The sequence below is a fragment of the Daphnia magna genome, unplaced genomic scaffold (genome assembly GCF_020631705.1).
Source record: "Daphnia magna isolate NIES unplaced genomic scaffold, ASM2063170v1.1 Dm_contigs261, whole genome shotgun sequence".
Classification (NCBI taxonomy): domain Eukaryota; kingdom Metazoa; phylum Arthropoda; class Branchiopoda; order Diplostraca; family Daphniidae; genus Daphnia; species Daphnia magna.
The window spans coordinates 33,212-49,058 of NW_025533209.1; the positions used below are offsets into that span (position 1 = coordinate 33,212).

The following is a 15,847-nucleotide window of genomic DNA, read 5'->3' on the forward strand; positions in this document are numbered from 1 at the left end:
TAGAATACTCTGGATTACAACTGAGGCACGTGGCAGTCAGGCAACGAGGAACAGCGAACTGAGAGTGGGGGAGGAAAGTTAACCCCCTTCCAACGTCACTTCCAATATCGCCCCCCACCCCCAATGCCATAGAATTGAACAGCCCCTAGTAGAGGGTGACTCATTCGAGATCAATATGAACCCCCTCAAAATAAATATGGCGGAAAATCAGCCATATTTAAACATTCACGAGAAATATTGGTTCAACACGAAATGGTTTGCAAGGAAAACGAAAATGTGATTTCCACCGTCGACGCAAGCAAAGTTTTGTTGTAATTTTGTTGGTGTCGTTAACTTTGAGAGTGTGAATTAGAGACAGCAAAGTTTTCAGTTTGTTACGAAGTTGGTAAGCTGGGATTAGCTGGGAAAAGCTACTTTCAGTTAAACTTGCAAGTATAAGTTTGCAAGTAGCTTTTACCTGTCGTTTTCCATCACCATTTTCGGAACTCTTGCAATGCTGTATTTTGTATCAAATCGCGCGCGTTTGGCAAGACAAGGCTTCATCGACGTCTATAAGAAGAGGTACCCCATATTCCAACCATCTATTCGGCCACACTCTCTCTGGCCGCCGTCGCTTCTGTAGCTTGCTTGGTAAGTTCCAGTTCATATTTATTTCCTGAAAGTTTGATGATTTGTTAAAGCGTAAGCAGCAATCTTAGTTTTGACAAACAGCTTTTATCATCATATTGAAGTAGAATTGAAAAACAATTAGGGGATCGTAAAGATGTGTTTGATTTGTATGGATTTTGCGTACCGGCCCGGGCATGCCTCTGTTCCACTTTTGACTCCTCTTGTTTAAATAGAGACTGTTGATGGAATGTGGCTAAATTAATTGCCAGTTTTAATCCCAGGAATCTTGTTGTAGATTGACCTGATTCGTGACTAGGCGATAATGAAACTTTTCTTTTTTCAATGTTCTTGATTTATGAATGTAAAACCTTAATTTCTTTGTTATCTGTACAGGCTAAACAGTCAAAATGGTGAACCACCGTGCTCCCTTGGTACAGCGAAAGGTGTGCGTCGCTCCCCGACGCCCCTTCGAGAAAGCTCGTTTGGATCAAGAGCTTAAATTGATTGGTGAATATGGTCTTCGCAACAAGAGGGAAGTCTGGAGGGTCAAGTACACTTTGGCCAAGATCCGTAAAGCTGCCAGAGAGTTGCTCACTCTTGATGAGAAAGATGGCAAACGTCTGTTTGAAGGTAATGACATTGTTGTGAATTTTACTGTTGAAAGCATGCTGAGTAGAGCATGGTAGTCTTTGTAGCCTATTCATTGCTGAATAGAACTAATTTGCATGATGCACATTATCTGACACTTCTTGGCTGAGACCTGATGTCAATCTTACATGAGTAAATAACTGAGATAATTAGTTGTATAATGAACCCCATTCTGTGTTCATTGAATATGTGGAGTGATTAATCATGCAATTCTTTGTCGTATAGGTAACGCCCTTCTTCGCCGTTTGGTACGCATCGGTGTGTTGGAGGAGAGCCGCATGAAGCTCGATTACGTGCTCAGCTTGAAGGTTGAGGATTTCTTGGAACGTCGGCTTCAAACCCAAGTTTTCAAATTGGGATTGGCCAAGTCGATTCACCACGCTCGCGTTCTCATCCGCCAGCGACACATTCGGTATTCAGCAACTCCCGTTCAGCTAGCATTATGAAACAAGTTGCCTGACACGTCACCGGATTTTCCCTTTGACGTGATCTCATGTTCCATTGGATGTCATATGGGCCACTGGTTTGTTGCTAGCAACAGTCCACGCCTAGTAACATTTCTCACTGTCGCTGAGCGTTACGTGATGTGGAAAACATCCACATGTAATCTAGCGCATACGAGATTTTCTTTGAATGGCCACTGAAGTTGTTGCTAGCAACACTTCACGCCTGATGTCTAGTTCTGGGTAGACACTTACGGCTCGGTGGGCAAACTTGACTGAATCTTATTGTCAAACCTTGCTAAAAATGCATACGTTTCAAGCAACTTACTGTTTTTCTTATTTTCAGCGTTCGCAAGCAATTGGTGAACATTCCCAGCTTCATCGTTCGGTTGGATTCCCAGAAACACATCGACTTTGCTCTTCGCTCACCGTTCGGTGGCGGCCGTGCTGGTCGTGTCAAGAGAAAGAACTTGAAGAAGGGCACAGATGGTGGTGATGGCGGTGAAGAAGATGACGAGTAGGCTATTCGCTCCACTCTTAATTCGAGCCTTATATTGTATCTGATCAGCAAATACAATTTCGTGCGCGAAGACAGTTTTCCATGCGTCAGGTTTGTTTTTGTAAGCGTATGGACCATGGTCTCAGCTATGAAAGGAACTCTTAGCAAAAACCCTTAATCTTTCATGTCCACTGTTGGGGTTAAATGATTGTATTTGCAATTTTTGTAAGTAACTTGGCAACAAGCAACTGTTAATAACTAGAGTGAGATAACTTGTTGCAGAGAAGAAAGTATAAAGTAAGTTAACTTTTCAGCTGTGATATTACAATTTCTAATTGATAAAATATTAACGCAAATGAGGTTATTGTCAGAATTTTTATGGTGTAGCAAACCCGAGCGTCGATATAGCAGCTAAAAGCAGAATAGCTTGTAGTGGAGTGTTTGGTGTAGTAGGGATTCATTATATTTGAGTGAGTCGGTTTAGTAGACAGCATTTGTGGTGTAATATTCGGGCTCTTTGGTGTTGAAGTAAGAAACATTAGTTTACATAACTCATGAGGTGTTGTAGTTGTGTAGTATACAGCTGAGCACGAATCCGTCGGTACACAAGAGAACGAAGCGGCAACATCACCATGACGCCGTAGTTACATACAGATAGAAAAATTTGACAGCTCAGTAGATAATTTAAATAATAAACTATTTTGAGAAATATGGCAGTTAGTTTGGCTTAAAATAAATGAAAGATTCTGTCTTAACCATGATTGCAAGCTAAAGTTACCAAAATTAGTGAACGGTGAAATCAGTTTGAAGATACCTGATAATTCGCACGTTCCTTTTTATAGTACCTACCGTCACCCTGATTCATCGCTTTAGCCCAATGGCATCTTGAAATTGAACATTTTTGAATTACCAGTATTCTTACCCCACCTCTATTGCACTAGACGGTGTAAAGAAGATCCTCTCAGGCTCTATTTCCACCGCTAGCCGGGTTTTCTTATAGTTTTCAATTTAAAATGTTAAGTAGAGAGTCGATGCTCAAAATTTGGTATTAGTAGCTAGAATTAATTGTTGGCGCTATATCACTAAATTCTGAAAAGAAAAAAAAAAGGTTGCGCTAAGCACTGCTATTTTAGTAACCTCCAGACCTGCCCGGATGGAGATCATATTGCTGTACTATATGATCCACATCGTGACATCAGCTGATGGCTCATACCTCTCTATTCAGTCTTGCATTGCAATGGGGGGCCAATCCCATTCCAACGCTTCACCTTTCGAGTTGTAATTGCTTACAGACTCTTGGTTACTATAGCAATCCCAACATTGGGAGGGTACCATACCCAGTCATTTCAAGCTCATCTCATGCTGCATTTCCATCGCTATCGTGGGTTTTCCTAGTTTTCCATTGAAAATGTCAAGTAGAAAGTCAATGCTCAAAATTGGGTACTAGCAGCTAGAGTTCATTGTTTGCGCAATTTCACTTAATTGTGAAAAAAAAAGAAAGAAAGAAAAAAATGGTTGCGCTAAGCTCTTGAATGACATGCTAGTATCCTCCAGACCTGTCACGATGTTGGCCCGGATCATATTGCTGTACTATATGACCCACATCGTGACATCAGCTGATAGCTCTTACCTCTCTATTCAGCCTTGCATTGGAATGGTGGGCCAATCCCATACCAACGCTTGACCTTTCGAGTTGTATTTGCTTACAGACTCTTGGTTACTAGCAATCCCAACATTGGGAGGGTGACATACCCAGTCATTTCAAGTGCCGCTACACATAGAAATGCACTCAACTCTTATATACCGTGAATTTAGGCACCAAACCACGTTGATAAAAAAATTGGGCAATTTCCGACATAAAACTAACTCCCATTTAAATTCTGAGAAAATATTACACAATGTCTTAAATGAACATTATTGGGAAAACAATGATGAATATCATTTGACTTGACTATAAAACAAATAACTTAATTAAATGTTTAAAATTTCGAATTATTATCTAGCACTCACGATTTAGGGTGTGGCATGACGCATCAACACCGCTAATGACATGCAAGAATCCTCCATATTACCTTGCGGCCGATGTCGACACTAATGAGTTTATGCATCAACTAAGAGTTCTACGAAACGAGAGCGCAAATATTAATCGCCGAGTTCAATTTACAATTAGATTTCAATATTTAGATTTGTATTTACCCGTATAAGCATTAAGCAATGTCCCTTGTCATTCAATCAGTTACCCGTTGAAAAAGCAACTACAAACTTATGTAGGATCTTTATTGTTTATTTATGACAATTATTGTCAATCCTACGATTCCAGTTTTGAGTTTAACATTGCAATGGCATTAAGGGACACATCCTTCTTTTTTTTTTACCATCATAACGTTTTGAATGAAAATGTAAGACAAGAAAATACGTGGCCTTAAATCGCCATTGCCAACGGCCAAAAAGAGAAGGAAATGGGGAAGAGGATGTCATAAGGTAGGCGAAAATATCAATAAAGGAGGGGTAAGCATCATACAGCACTTGTAATTTTCAATGCCATGGGCTAGTGGCGTGCACATCAGGCTGACAAAAATTCTTATAAAATGAGGACAAAACTCAATTGGAATCAGTCGAGTGGACTCATCGATCAGTAACGGTAGGAAGGAGAGTGTCACACAGCCGTTCATTACCAAGTCAAATTTCACTTATTATCATGGGTAAATATGTTACGTTAATCTCACCTTTGTTTTGAATGAATTCTATTTTTCTAGAAGAAGCTTGTCATTTTTATCAAACATGTTTTGAACCGTAATTTCAAGCTAAATTTTCAAAGTGATGATCGCATTGTTTAGTTTTATGTACTCAGGATTTACATCTTGTAATTATGGGAAAACCAGGCTCATTTATTGACTCTTGGATATTGTTAAAAAACTGATGTAAATGTTTTCTAAGGCTCTTTGTTTAGATCACACCTTAAACCGCATTCTTTTTCAATTTGCAGCTAACTACGCCACATTGCTGCTATTGGCTGTTTCTTTGATGGCTGGAGAGTCCATGGGTGGACCGATGGGATCGTCTTCATCCGGGTACTACACCACGCCGGCGTCCTACTACACCACCAAGGCTCCTGATTACTACACAACGAAGAAGGCCGAGTATTACACGACAACATATGCTTCCCCGAGTTACTACACAGAGCCTACCAAGTACTACACGACCAAAGCGCCGGAATACTACACCACTACTTATGCTGCTCCGACCTACTACACTGAAGCCCCAAAGTATTATTCGGCTCCAAGTTACTACACAGAGGCCCCGGTTTATTACACCACAACTTACGCTACACCAATCTACTACACCGAGGCTCCTAAATATTATGCTGCACCCAGCTACACCACCACTACTATTGGCTACTACACCACAACAGAAGCAGCCAAATATTATACAGCTCCGACTTACTACACTGAAGCTGCTCAGTCTTACTACGTGGAGCCTACATACTACACTGAGGCTCCAAAGTATAACTCTGCCCCCAGTTACTACACCACTGCTGCTCCTTCGTATTACGTTGAACCTAGCTATTACACTACAACGTATGCTGCTCCATCTTACTACACTGATGCTCCACAATATTACACCACAAAGGCTGCTGAATACTACACAACTAAAGCCCCGGAGTACTATACCAAGAAAGCTGAATACTACACCACTACTTACGCTGCCCCTGTTTACTACACTGAGGCTCCCAAGTACTATCCGGCTCCGACCTACTACAAAAGCGAAGAGCCACAGTACTACACCACCAAGGCACCTGAATACTACACCACATCATATGCCACTCCCAGCTACTATACAGAGGGTCCAAAATACTACACTACAAAGGCGCCCGAATACTACACCACCACTTATGCGGCTCCCAGCTATTACACTGAGGCTCCAAAGTACTACTCTGCCCCAAGCTACTACACTGAAGCAGCTCCAAAATACTATTAGAGGACAAGTTTTTTTAAATAGCTAAACATTTCATCTCCCATATTTATTGGTTCATCACAGTCGTTCTTGAAGTACAACATTAATGTCAAATGATATGTTTCATACAAAAATGTTCTCGTTAACCCTTCGCATTTAACATCTTTTTTTTAAATAAAACTTGTGTAAAAAACAAGCGTGTCATGGTGAATCGAGTTTCTTTCACGATAGGCCTATAGGCCTTCGGAACACCTTTACACCTAGCCGTACAGTATACCCTATGGTAATTCTTAATGGCAAACTAATGAGGCTTAAAGAATCCCGTTATTACCTTATTTCTTCAAATGTGAAATTACGTGAGGAAAAATGTCCATCAACATAGTCCTACGTGGGATAGTAAACGTATTCGTAAATGCCTACGTACCGTTCGTACCCAAGGCACGTCCTCTGATCTTATCAAGCCTAGTTAAGTAAATATTTGTTCATGTCTTCAATCTGCGCAGTTATCATGACGCATGCCCCACAAAGGATTTTTGATCGTTGGTTTACGTCTTGGATACACAGGTGTAAGATTGGCACTTGAATGCAAACATGAATTGTAACATTTAAGCAACTTTCAACGCTTAATTTTACAATGATTTTGACGCAGCGTAAGGCGTCCTTTCTTGACAACCGTAAAATTGGTATATTTCTTTTTTTATCTATGAAAATTAAATTAATAGAAAACCAATATTATAAATTAAATTTGGTAAAATAAACCGAAAAAAAGTTGAAAATTTTTCAAATTTCTAAAAAACAATGAATAAAGGACCTTTTTCTTGCAATTACCGACTAGGAAAAGGAAAAGATTGAATCATTCGTTAAATCACATCTTTTTGTGTTTTCTTTGTCTCGATGTCGTCAGCCAAATCATTGGAATTAATAAGTTAACGGATACATTTTGCATTCACGGGGTAATTATAACAGATAGTTAACTAGTTTTAAAATTATAATAAGAGTTTTACAATTAACATTCTCTTGTGCCTATTGTTTTAAAGAGAAATTGATATTCACGTTAAGGATTGTTGTTTGACATTGAATCAGCAATGTTCGCCCTTTCAAACGTGCTCCTACACAACAAAAGCGCAAAGCCAAAAGGGTGGGGTAAGAATATTGGCTGTTACGTCACTACCCGTTAGGTGCACGTGTCGTAACCGCAGGGCCAATGAATTGAAACAGGGTGACTTTGGAATCATATAAAATGAGAGGACAGAGGTGTATTAATTCAGTGTAGTAAGCAACTTGGACAGCAGCACGACATCTTCCATCAGTTGTACTTCACATCGTGTTTTCTAACTCTAAAATGACGAGTAATTTATCGTTTTACTTAATTATTTAATCGTAGGAATTGAAATTGTGATTCATTTTGATTTCAATCAATCGAAATGAACTTGTGTGCATCTAATTATTACATCCAGGTGGATTCAGGAGATAACGTTTTATGTATTGTCTTGTTTCAGCTAATTACGGCGCGATGCTGCTGTTGGCTGTCGTTACCTTGTTTGCTGGAGAGGCCATGGGTGGACCGATGGGTGGACCGATGGGATCGTCTTCTGGGTACAACACTACTCCGGCGCCTTACTACACAACGACGTATGCAGCCCCCAGCTACTACACCACCAAGGCTCCCGAGTCCTACACAACGAAGAAGGCCGAGTATTATACAACAACATATGCTGCTCCTAGCTACTACACTGAAGCTCCCAAGTCCTACTCAGCTCCGAGCTACTACACTGAGGCTCCCAAATACTACACCCCTAAGGCACCGGAGTACTACTCAACTACTTACGCTGCACCAAGCTACTACACCGAAGCCCCAAAGTACTATGCTGTCCCCAGCTATTCTACTACTACCGCTGCTTACTACACCGAAGCAGAAGCAACCAAGTACTACGTAGCTCCGACTTACTACACTGAAGCCGCTCGGTCTTACTACAGTGAGCCCACTTACTACACTGAGACCCCTCAGTATTACTCCGCCCCGTCTTACTACACCGAGCCTAGCTACTACACAACAACCTATGCCACCCCAGCTTATTACCCTGAAGCTGCCAAATACTACTCGGCACCAAGCTACTACACTGAAGCCCCGGTACACTCTGCTACATATGCCAAGCCAAGCTACTACACCGATGCACCACAATACTACACTACAGCTTCTTATTATACCACTAAGGTCCCCGAGTACTACGCCATGGAAAAGGCCGAATACTACCCTACCACTTATGCTGCTCCCGTTTACTACACTGAGGCTCCTAAATATTCGGCTCCAACCTACTACCTGAACGAAGCTCCGAAGTACTACACCACTAAGGCGCCTGAATACTACGCGTATTCTTATGCTACCCCAAGCTACTACACCGAATCCCCCGTCTATTACACTACGACTTACTCCGCTCCCGAGTACTACACCACCAAGGCTCCCGAGTACTACACCACCAAGGCTTCCGAGTACTACACCACCAAGGCTCCCGAGTACTACACCACCAAGGCTCCCGAGTACTACACCACCAAGGCTCCTGAGTACTACACCACCAAGGCTCCCGAGTACTACACCACCAAGGCTCCCGAGTACTACACCACCAAGGCTCCCGAGTACTACACCACCAAGGCTCCCGAGTACTACACCACCAAGGCTCCCGAGTACTACGCCACCAAGGCTCCCGAGTACTACGCCACCAAGGCTCCTCGAGTACTACGCCACCAAGGCTCCCGAGTACTACGCCACCAAGGCTCCCGAGTACTACGCCACCAAGGCTCCCGAGTACTACGCCACCAAGGCTCCCGAGTACTACGCCACCAAGGCTCGCGAGTACTACGCCACAACGTATTCTGCTCCCAGCTACTACACCGAGGCACCAAAGTACTACTCAGCTCCAAATTACTACCAAACTGAAGCCCCCAAATACTACACCACAAAAGCGCCAGAGTACTACACCACCACTTACTCTGCTCCCAGTTACTACACCGAGGCTCCAGCCTACTACACAACATATGCAACCCCATCCTACTACACTGAGCCACCAAAGTACTATTAATCGTTAAAATTGTGTTGTCCATCTAGCTTGATGAAGTGTCAATTAGATTTTGTTTTATCATTGGTAGTCCTCGTTCCAAATTAAGTATTTCCTTGATATATATTTATGCATTCACCAGTCGTTCCATAACATTGTGGTTTCTTAATGAAATGTTGAATACAAATGTATATCGTTACCTAATCCATTATTTTGTCTATTCTTTATCAAATAAGGTGGGTGAAGGCAATTTCAATTTTGCTTTGAACAGCTTTGTAATTCTGAACATTAATTTACAGTAAAAAATTTTAGAGTTATATCAAATATTTGTGAATCTGTTTATGATATTATATCTTCTGATACCTAGTACAGAATATTGACTTCATTCATTACGTTAGCCCATTGGCATAGAGAATTTATTGGGCATCTTTAAATCTTACTTCTGCTGTTTACCCTATTTCATTGAATAGCATAGTGTAGCGAAATTCTTTCAGTATGCATTTCCACCATTAAAGCTAATTTCCTAGTTTCATCCTGTAATTTCTATTTTAGGGAAATGCTTAAATAGTTGTTGAAAACAAAAAGAAAAAAAAAAGGGTTGCGCTAAGCACTTGATTGACTTGCTATTTTAGTAACCTCCAGACCTGCCCGGACGGAGATCATATTGCTGTACTATATGATCCACATCGTGACATCAGCTGATAGCTCTTACCTCTCTATTCAGTCTTGCATTGCAATGGGGGGCCAATCCCATACCAACGCTTGACGTTTCGAGTTGTATTTGCTTACAGACTCTTGGTTACTAGCAATCCAATCACAATGTCTTAAATGAACATTATTGGGAAAACAATGATGAATATCATTTGACTTGACTATAAAACAAATAACTTAATTAAATGTTTAAAATTTCATATTACTTTCAAGCACTCACGATTTAGGGTGTGGCATGACGCATCAACACCGTTAAAGACATGCAAGAATCCTCCATATCACCTTGCGGCCGATATTGGCACTAATTGGCTCACGCATTGTTTAGGTGTTATTCCAGTTGTCGGAAATAAAACAATCGAGGATCGTCACTACTAAATTCTAGCAGTTATAGTTATTCAAGTTTAAATAGGAAACGTGAAATAAGGATCTTTATTTCACCGTATGTTTGCCATTCAGATGGGTTAAGAACATAGTCCATTAAATCATTTTCAACTACACATCACATCTAACAAATACGTTACCCATGCCCGATTACACGGTCAGGGCTCAGCATATTGCACAATGAAGACCGAAAACTTTAAAGTCTATTGCTACAGTCAGAGTAATAGATACTATTACTCTGAAGTATTCTAGTCTCTATAGTATTCTATTACTCTGCTACAGTGTTCGTTCAAATAATTGGCACTCTGTGTACCACATTTATTCGGGCACTATAGCTCTTCCATGAAGAGTAACTCGGCTTTAAAAACGCGACATTTTCATTCGTATGTGAGCCGTTGGTTAACGTAGATGTTGCATTTCCGCCGCCAAATTGAATAACGCCGACGGACATCGGTGCAAAGGGGAAGGTAAACTAGAAAAGAAGAGGAAGGGAATGGGCGTTTTCGAAGAAAAATCTGTGCAAACAAGTGCAGCTTAGGTGTCACTTGATGTAATGTCGCCTCGGGTTGGTGTTCGATTGTGCTTGATTTAATCTCTTGTGTTTCGTTTCGCCAAGGAGGAAATTCTCAAAAACCACTTGGGTAAAGGATAGTAGGGAATTCAACAGCTGTGCCGAGTGCAATTAAAAGTGTGTTTTACTTCATTATCTACTAAGTAATGTCGGAGAAAAAGAGTGTGCTTCTGGAGGCAAGTACGAAAATGGCCAGTTTGTCAGATTCAGATGTTTCTTCTTCGATATCGGTGAATGTTCCATCAGACGTTCAGGTAACAGCGCTATCTGGCGGATTGTATCATATTAAATGGGCATTCGACATCAGCTCAATTGAAAACGCAAGAGGAAGCCAAGAGACGACGTTTAGACTCGACCAATATTCCTCAGCTTTCTACAAGCTTACCTTGAAGTTCTACAAGCAAGATCGTGAGCCTGATCAATGTGAGTGCTCACCCGATACTCAGTTCATGGTGAATCTCAAGCTGAAGCGTGAAGCATGCCCAACATCGCAGTGGTTAATTTCTATGGATGGTAGGGACCAATCAGCTGCTGTATGGTCTCGCGTCGGTAGATGTCAGAAAATCATTTTGGACCAGTTACCTTACATTGTATGGAAGTCCGAAACGTTCCCCGTCATTCCAGATTGGGATGCAACTGAAATTCCTTGCCAATTTTGGATCAAGTTTTATCAAAGTGTTGGAGAGATTAACGCTCACAGGCAATTCACGAACTTGTACGTCAATCAATTAAACTGTGACGTTTCGTTCAGTTTCGATGAGATCAATGAAGACGAGCCGATCGGTGGTCATGTCTTCCTTTTGTCGGCCAGGAGCTCCGTCTTCGCTGCCATGTTCCACGGCGGAATGCAAGAAACGAGTACGAGAAAAGTTTGCATCAAAGACATCAAAGCGGATATTTTCAAACAATTGCTCCATTACATTTACTCTGGTCGAACATCGTCAAAGTTGTCAGAGGAAAACGCCCAGCCTTTGTTTGTTGCGGCCGATATGTACGACATTGAGGACCTGAAAGACGAGTGTGTTCAGTTCTTGTTAACTTGCATCAAATTGGAGAACGCTATTAATCTAATGGCGTGGGCGCACGTCCATGCAGTCGATTCCCTTAAAGAAGCAGAACTCGCTTTCGTGGCATCACATGGAAAAGAAATATGCAAACAAGATGATTGGGAGAGACTGATCAAGAATTATCCAGATCTTTGTTTGTTAGCCACTCGAAGCATGTGGAAATAACACTCTCTGTCGGGCAGAGTATCTATATGTTTACAATTAAATCAATTTCTAAATTGGGATGTTATGTCATCAAGATGGAGAAAAAACTGAAATCTTTTTAATAAAAAATCTGATTTGGTGCTGCAACTTGTCGAGTTTCATTTGCCAGTTTGATAAATTGCGTGAATTTTTTCATACTTGTTCCATAATTTAAAGCAAATTGAATATTAAATGAGAAATTTTACCTGAGAAATCTGGGATGTATTACGTTCACTGCAAATGGATCGAACCAATTCTAGGAGCCCTTTAACGTTCTTTCCAGGAAACAAAAACGTCAAAAAGGGTAAGAATAGTGGCTGTTACGTTATATTTAAGGTGTGCATGTCGTCGTTTCAGTTTGCATTTTTAACAATTAAAATTTGGAATCAAATTGTCTTTAAGTAGACAGATTGTCTTGCAGGTTGGTTTTCAGATGATGTAGGAGCCTACTTTTATTTTCAGTTTGCTGATATCATGCTGTTTACAACAAATCTCAAAGCAAAGGTAAATAGACTACTTTAAACTTATGAAATTCAATTATCAATATCACTTATGTCTAATTGAAGCAGAAATTAAATGATTATTTGCTATTTACGTATCTTCAGGGTCGCTCGCAGCCAAGATGTCGTCATAACTATTTCGCTGATAATTTGGAGTTGAGTTGTTATCGTACGTGTGAACTAGACTCAAGCGACCATGGAAAACATATTATCTTATCTCTTATCTCTCACATTTTAGTTTCTTTGACTAGCAAAAAGATTTCAGTAAAGAGGAAAGAATTGAAGTTCGTGTATGTTCCATTAGAAAGTTGAATGGGATTCTCTAAATTTATTACTCTATTTGTTCTTTCACAATTTTTTTAGGCATTGTGCATCAAACGCGATAATCTCAAACGACCATCGCATAAGAAGAGAAGATAAAGAAGAAAACTTGAGAAAATGGACAGTCGTTTGTGGAAACCGCCAACCTACGTGGCAGTTAGTAATTTCGTCTAAAGTATTACATGTTTCGTTTCTCTAAACATTTTTCCCTTTGTTTGTTTGTTTTTTCTTTTTTCTTTTGTCAAGGAAAAACTTAATCCGGGGAAAAAGGTAAGAGGAAATTTAACGTCTGTGCATATGCGTCTATATTCTATCGAAATCATGTTATTAGATATTATTGAAGAAAAACCAAAACGGTCTAGTATCACTGCAAGACTATTCCTGGCTCGGAAGATCCTGGTTCGGGAGCTCCTGGCGAATACAGCTGCTTTGTCACCGGAAAAGCACCCATCACCTGTACCTGATTTTCAAGTAACAGAACTGGATGATGGTTCATTTAAAATTCAAGGGACATTCAACACCACCGAATATGAAACGTCACGCCAAAAGGTGAAATTTAAGCTCAACCACATTTGTCCGGGGCTCTTTTCCTTTAATCTTTCCCGGACGTCCTACCAACCGAACCAACTCGGTGCTGATTGCGAAACTTCCTCATCCAGCTTTGAATTTATGGTTGAACTCTCCTTGGAGAACACGTCATCGTGTTTTCGACACGATGACCACTGCAAGCTAACTGCTGTTTGGGCCAGCATCAACGCAAGTCCGACATTCTTTTGAAGCCGATCTCTCCAGGTCAATGGAAGTCCGCAAAAATGCCTTTTGGATCTCAACGTTTTGAGTTGAAGCAAACAAAGATCCCTTACGTGCTGCATATTAACTTTTCAAGAACTTGTGGCGAGATGAACGCACAGATGCAATTCATTAATTTGTACGTCAATCAGTTCAACTGCGATGTTACATTCCATTTCGACACAGCCGAAAAAGACGAGTCCATCGGCGGTCATGTCAATATTTTGTCGGTTAGAAGCTCCATCTTCGCAGCCATGTTCCAGAGCGGAATGCAAGAAACAAACACGAGAAAAGTTTGCATCAAAGATATCAAACCGGATATTTTCAAACAATTGCTCTATTACATTTACTCTGGTCGAACATCGACGAAATTATCAGAGGAAATCGCCCAGCCTTTATATGTTGCGGCCGATATGTACGACATTGAGGACCTGAAAGACGAATGTGTTCAGTTCTTGTTATCTTGCATCAAATTGGAGAACGCTATTAATCTAATGGCGTGGGCGCACGTTCTCTCAATCGATTCTATTAAAGAAGCAACACTCACTTTCGTAGAATCGCGTGGAAGAGAAATATGTAAACAAGATGATTGGGAGAGGCTGATCAAGAATTATCCTGACCTTTCTCTGTTGGCCAGCCGACGCATGTTGAAATAACAATTTATGTTGGCAGCATATCTATATGTATATGTTTTAAATAATATTTGAAATCTGGGATGCTATATCACCAATACGGGGAACTGACCACTATCTAAAGCTTATCTGTTCAATAAAAACTAAATCAGATTTTGGACTGAAAATCATCGAATATCATTTGCCAGTTTGAGGAATTCCATTAACTTTTTCATGCCCGTTAACTAATTTAGCAGATTGAATATTAAATGAGAAATTTCACCTGAATATCTAGGATGCATCACGTCCACTGCAAATGGATCAATCCAATTCTAGGAACCGTTTAACGCGTTTCCAGGAAATAAAAACGCCAAACAAAAAGGGTGGGGTAAGAATATTGGCTGTTACGTCATTACCTGAAAGGTTAACGTGTCGTAACCGCAGGGCTAATGCGTTGAAACAGGGTGATTTTGGTGTCGCATATAATGAGAGGACAAAGGTGTTTCAATTCAATGTTGTAAGCAATTTGGACACGACAACAGCAGTACGACATTTTTCATTGGTGTTATTTCACATCGTGTTTTCCCAGCTTTGCAGTTATGAGTAATTGGACGTTTTATTTTAACATTTGATCGTAGGAATCAAACCTGTGATCAGTTTTGATTTTAACCAATTCAATTGAATTTGTGCCTACCTGCATGGCATTCAAAAGGATTAGTTTTTTAAGCCCTCAAATAATAATCGGCCCCAAGTTACTACACAGAGGCACTGGTGTACTAAACTACGACATACGCTACACCAAGTTATTCCAGCGAAGCCCCGAAGTACTATATGCTGCTCCCAGCTACACCCCTTACTGTTGTCTACTACACCGCAACAGAAGCAAACAAGTATTACGTAGCTCCGTCTTATTACACCACAGCTGCTCCATCTTACTACACCGAGCCCAACTACTACACAACAACCTCGTCACCCCTGCATTCTACACTGAGGCCCCAAAATATTACTCGCCTCCAAGTTACTACACTGAAGCCTACACCTCATACGCCAAGCCAGACAACTACACCAATGCTCCACAAAACTATGCTACTGCCTCTTATTATACAACTAAGGCCCGGAGTACTACGCTATAGAGAAGGCCGAGTACTACACCACTACCTATGCTGCTCCAGCGCACTACACTGAAGTTCCAAAGTACTATTGATGGCCCCAAAGATTTTAATTGGTGAATTGCAAAACCCTAACTGAATTTTAATTTTATGTAGTTATACAATAGACGTTTTTAGTAGACTATCACGGCGTGCTGATGTCATGCTGTTTGCAACAAACCTCAAAGAAAAGGTAAATATTTCAGACTAATGGAATTCAATGATCAACATCAGCCATGTTCAATTGCACGAGAAATAATAAGAAATTTTGGGATTTATCCTCAGGATTGCAGCCGAGGTATCATCATAATAATTTCGCTGATGGTTTGGACTTTGGAGTTCAGTTCTTATCACTGATA

The 15,847-nt window shown here is 40.7% G+C and overlaps 4 protein-coding genes and 1 long non-coding RNA gene across 5 annotated transcripts; all 5 read left to right on the plus strand.

Moving 5' to 3' along the window:
• The first annotated feature begins 489 nt into the window (after positions 1-489).
• LOC116927665 (40S ribosomal protein S9) lies at positions 490-2,294 on the plus strand. Its single transcript, XM_045167685.1, has 4 exons — positions 490-630; positions 1,003-1,239; positions 1,483-1,669; positions 2,047-2,294. The coding sequence occupies exons 2-4, from the start codon at positions 1,017-1,019 to the stop codon at positions 2,219-2,221; spliced, it is 585 nt and encodes a 194-aa protein (XP_045023620.1). The 5' UTR covers positions 490-630; positions 1,003-1,016; the 3' UTR covers positions 2,222-2,294.
• A 2,458-nt stretch (positions 2,295-4,752) lies between these two features.
• Positions 4,753-9,410, plus strand: LOC116934704 (extensin-2). The gene is given in 6 exon segments (XM_045167697.1): positions 4,753-4,901; positions 5,186-6,184; positions 7,794-7,962; positions 7,993-8,376; positions 8,545-8,878; positions 8,880-9,410. Coding segments are annotated over 6 exon segments (2,241 nt in total). The 5' UTR covers positions 4,753-4,897; the 3' UTR covers positions 9,231-9,410.
• Positions 9,411-10,691: 1,281 nt separating this feature from the next.
• LOC116927648 (kelch-like protein 21) lies at positions 10,692-12,227 on the plus strand. Its single transcript, XM_045167693.1, has one exon. The coding sequence runs from the start codon at positions 11,016-11,018 to the stop codon at positions 12,099-12,101; it is 1,086 nt and encodes a 361-aa protein (XP_045023628.1). The 5' UTR covers positions 10,692-11,015; the 3' UTR covers positions 12,102-12,227.
• A 627-nt stretch (positions 12,228-12,854) lies between these two features.
• On the plus strand, positions 12,855-14,514 carry LOC123468008 (speckle-type POZ protein B-like). The gene is made up of 4 exons (XM_045167696.1): positions 12,855-12,909; positions 12,983-13,096; positions 13,187-13,210; positions 13,272-14,514. Exon 4 carries the CDS (start codon positions 13,753-13,755, stop codon positions 14,383-14,385), a length of 633 nt encoding a protein of 210 aa, XP_045023631.1. The 5' UTR covers positions 12,855-12,909; positions 12,983-13,096; positions 13,187-13,210; positions 13,272-13,752; the 3' UTR covers positions 14,386-14,514.
• Positions 14,515-14,820: 306 nt separating this feature from the next.
• Positions 14,821-15,669, plus strand: LOC123468013. The gene is made up of 2 exons (XR_006642044.1): positions 14,821-15,534; positions 15,606-15,669. It is a non-coding gene; the product is annotated as an uncharacterized LOC123468013 (long non-coding RNA).
• The last annotated feature ends 178 nt before the right edge of the window (positions 15,670-15,847 follow it).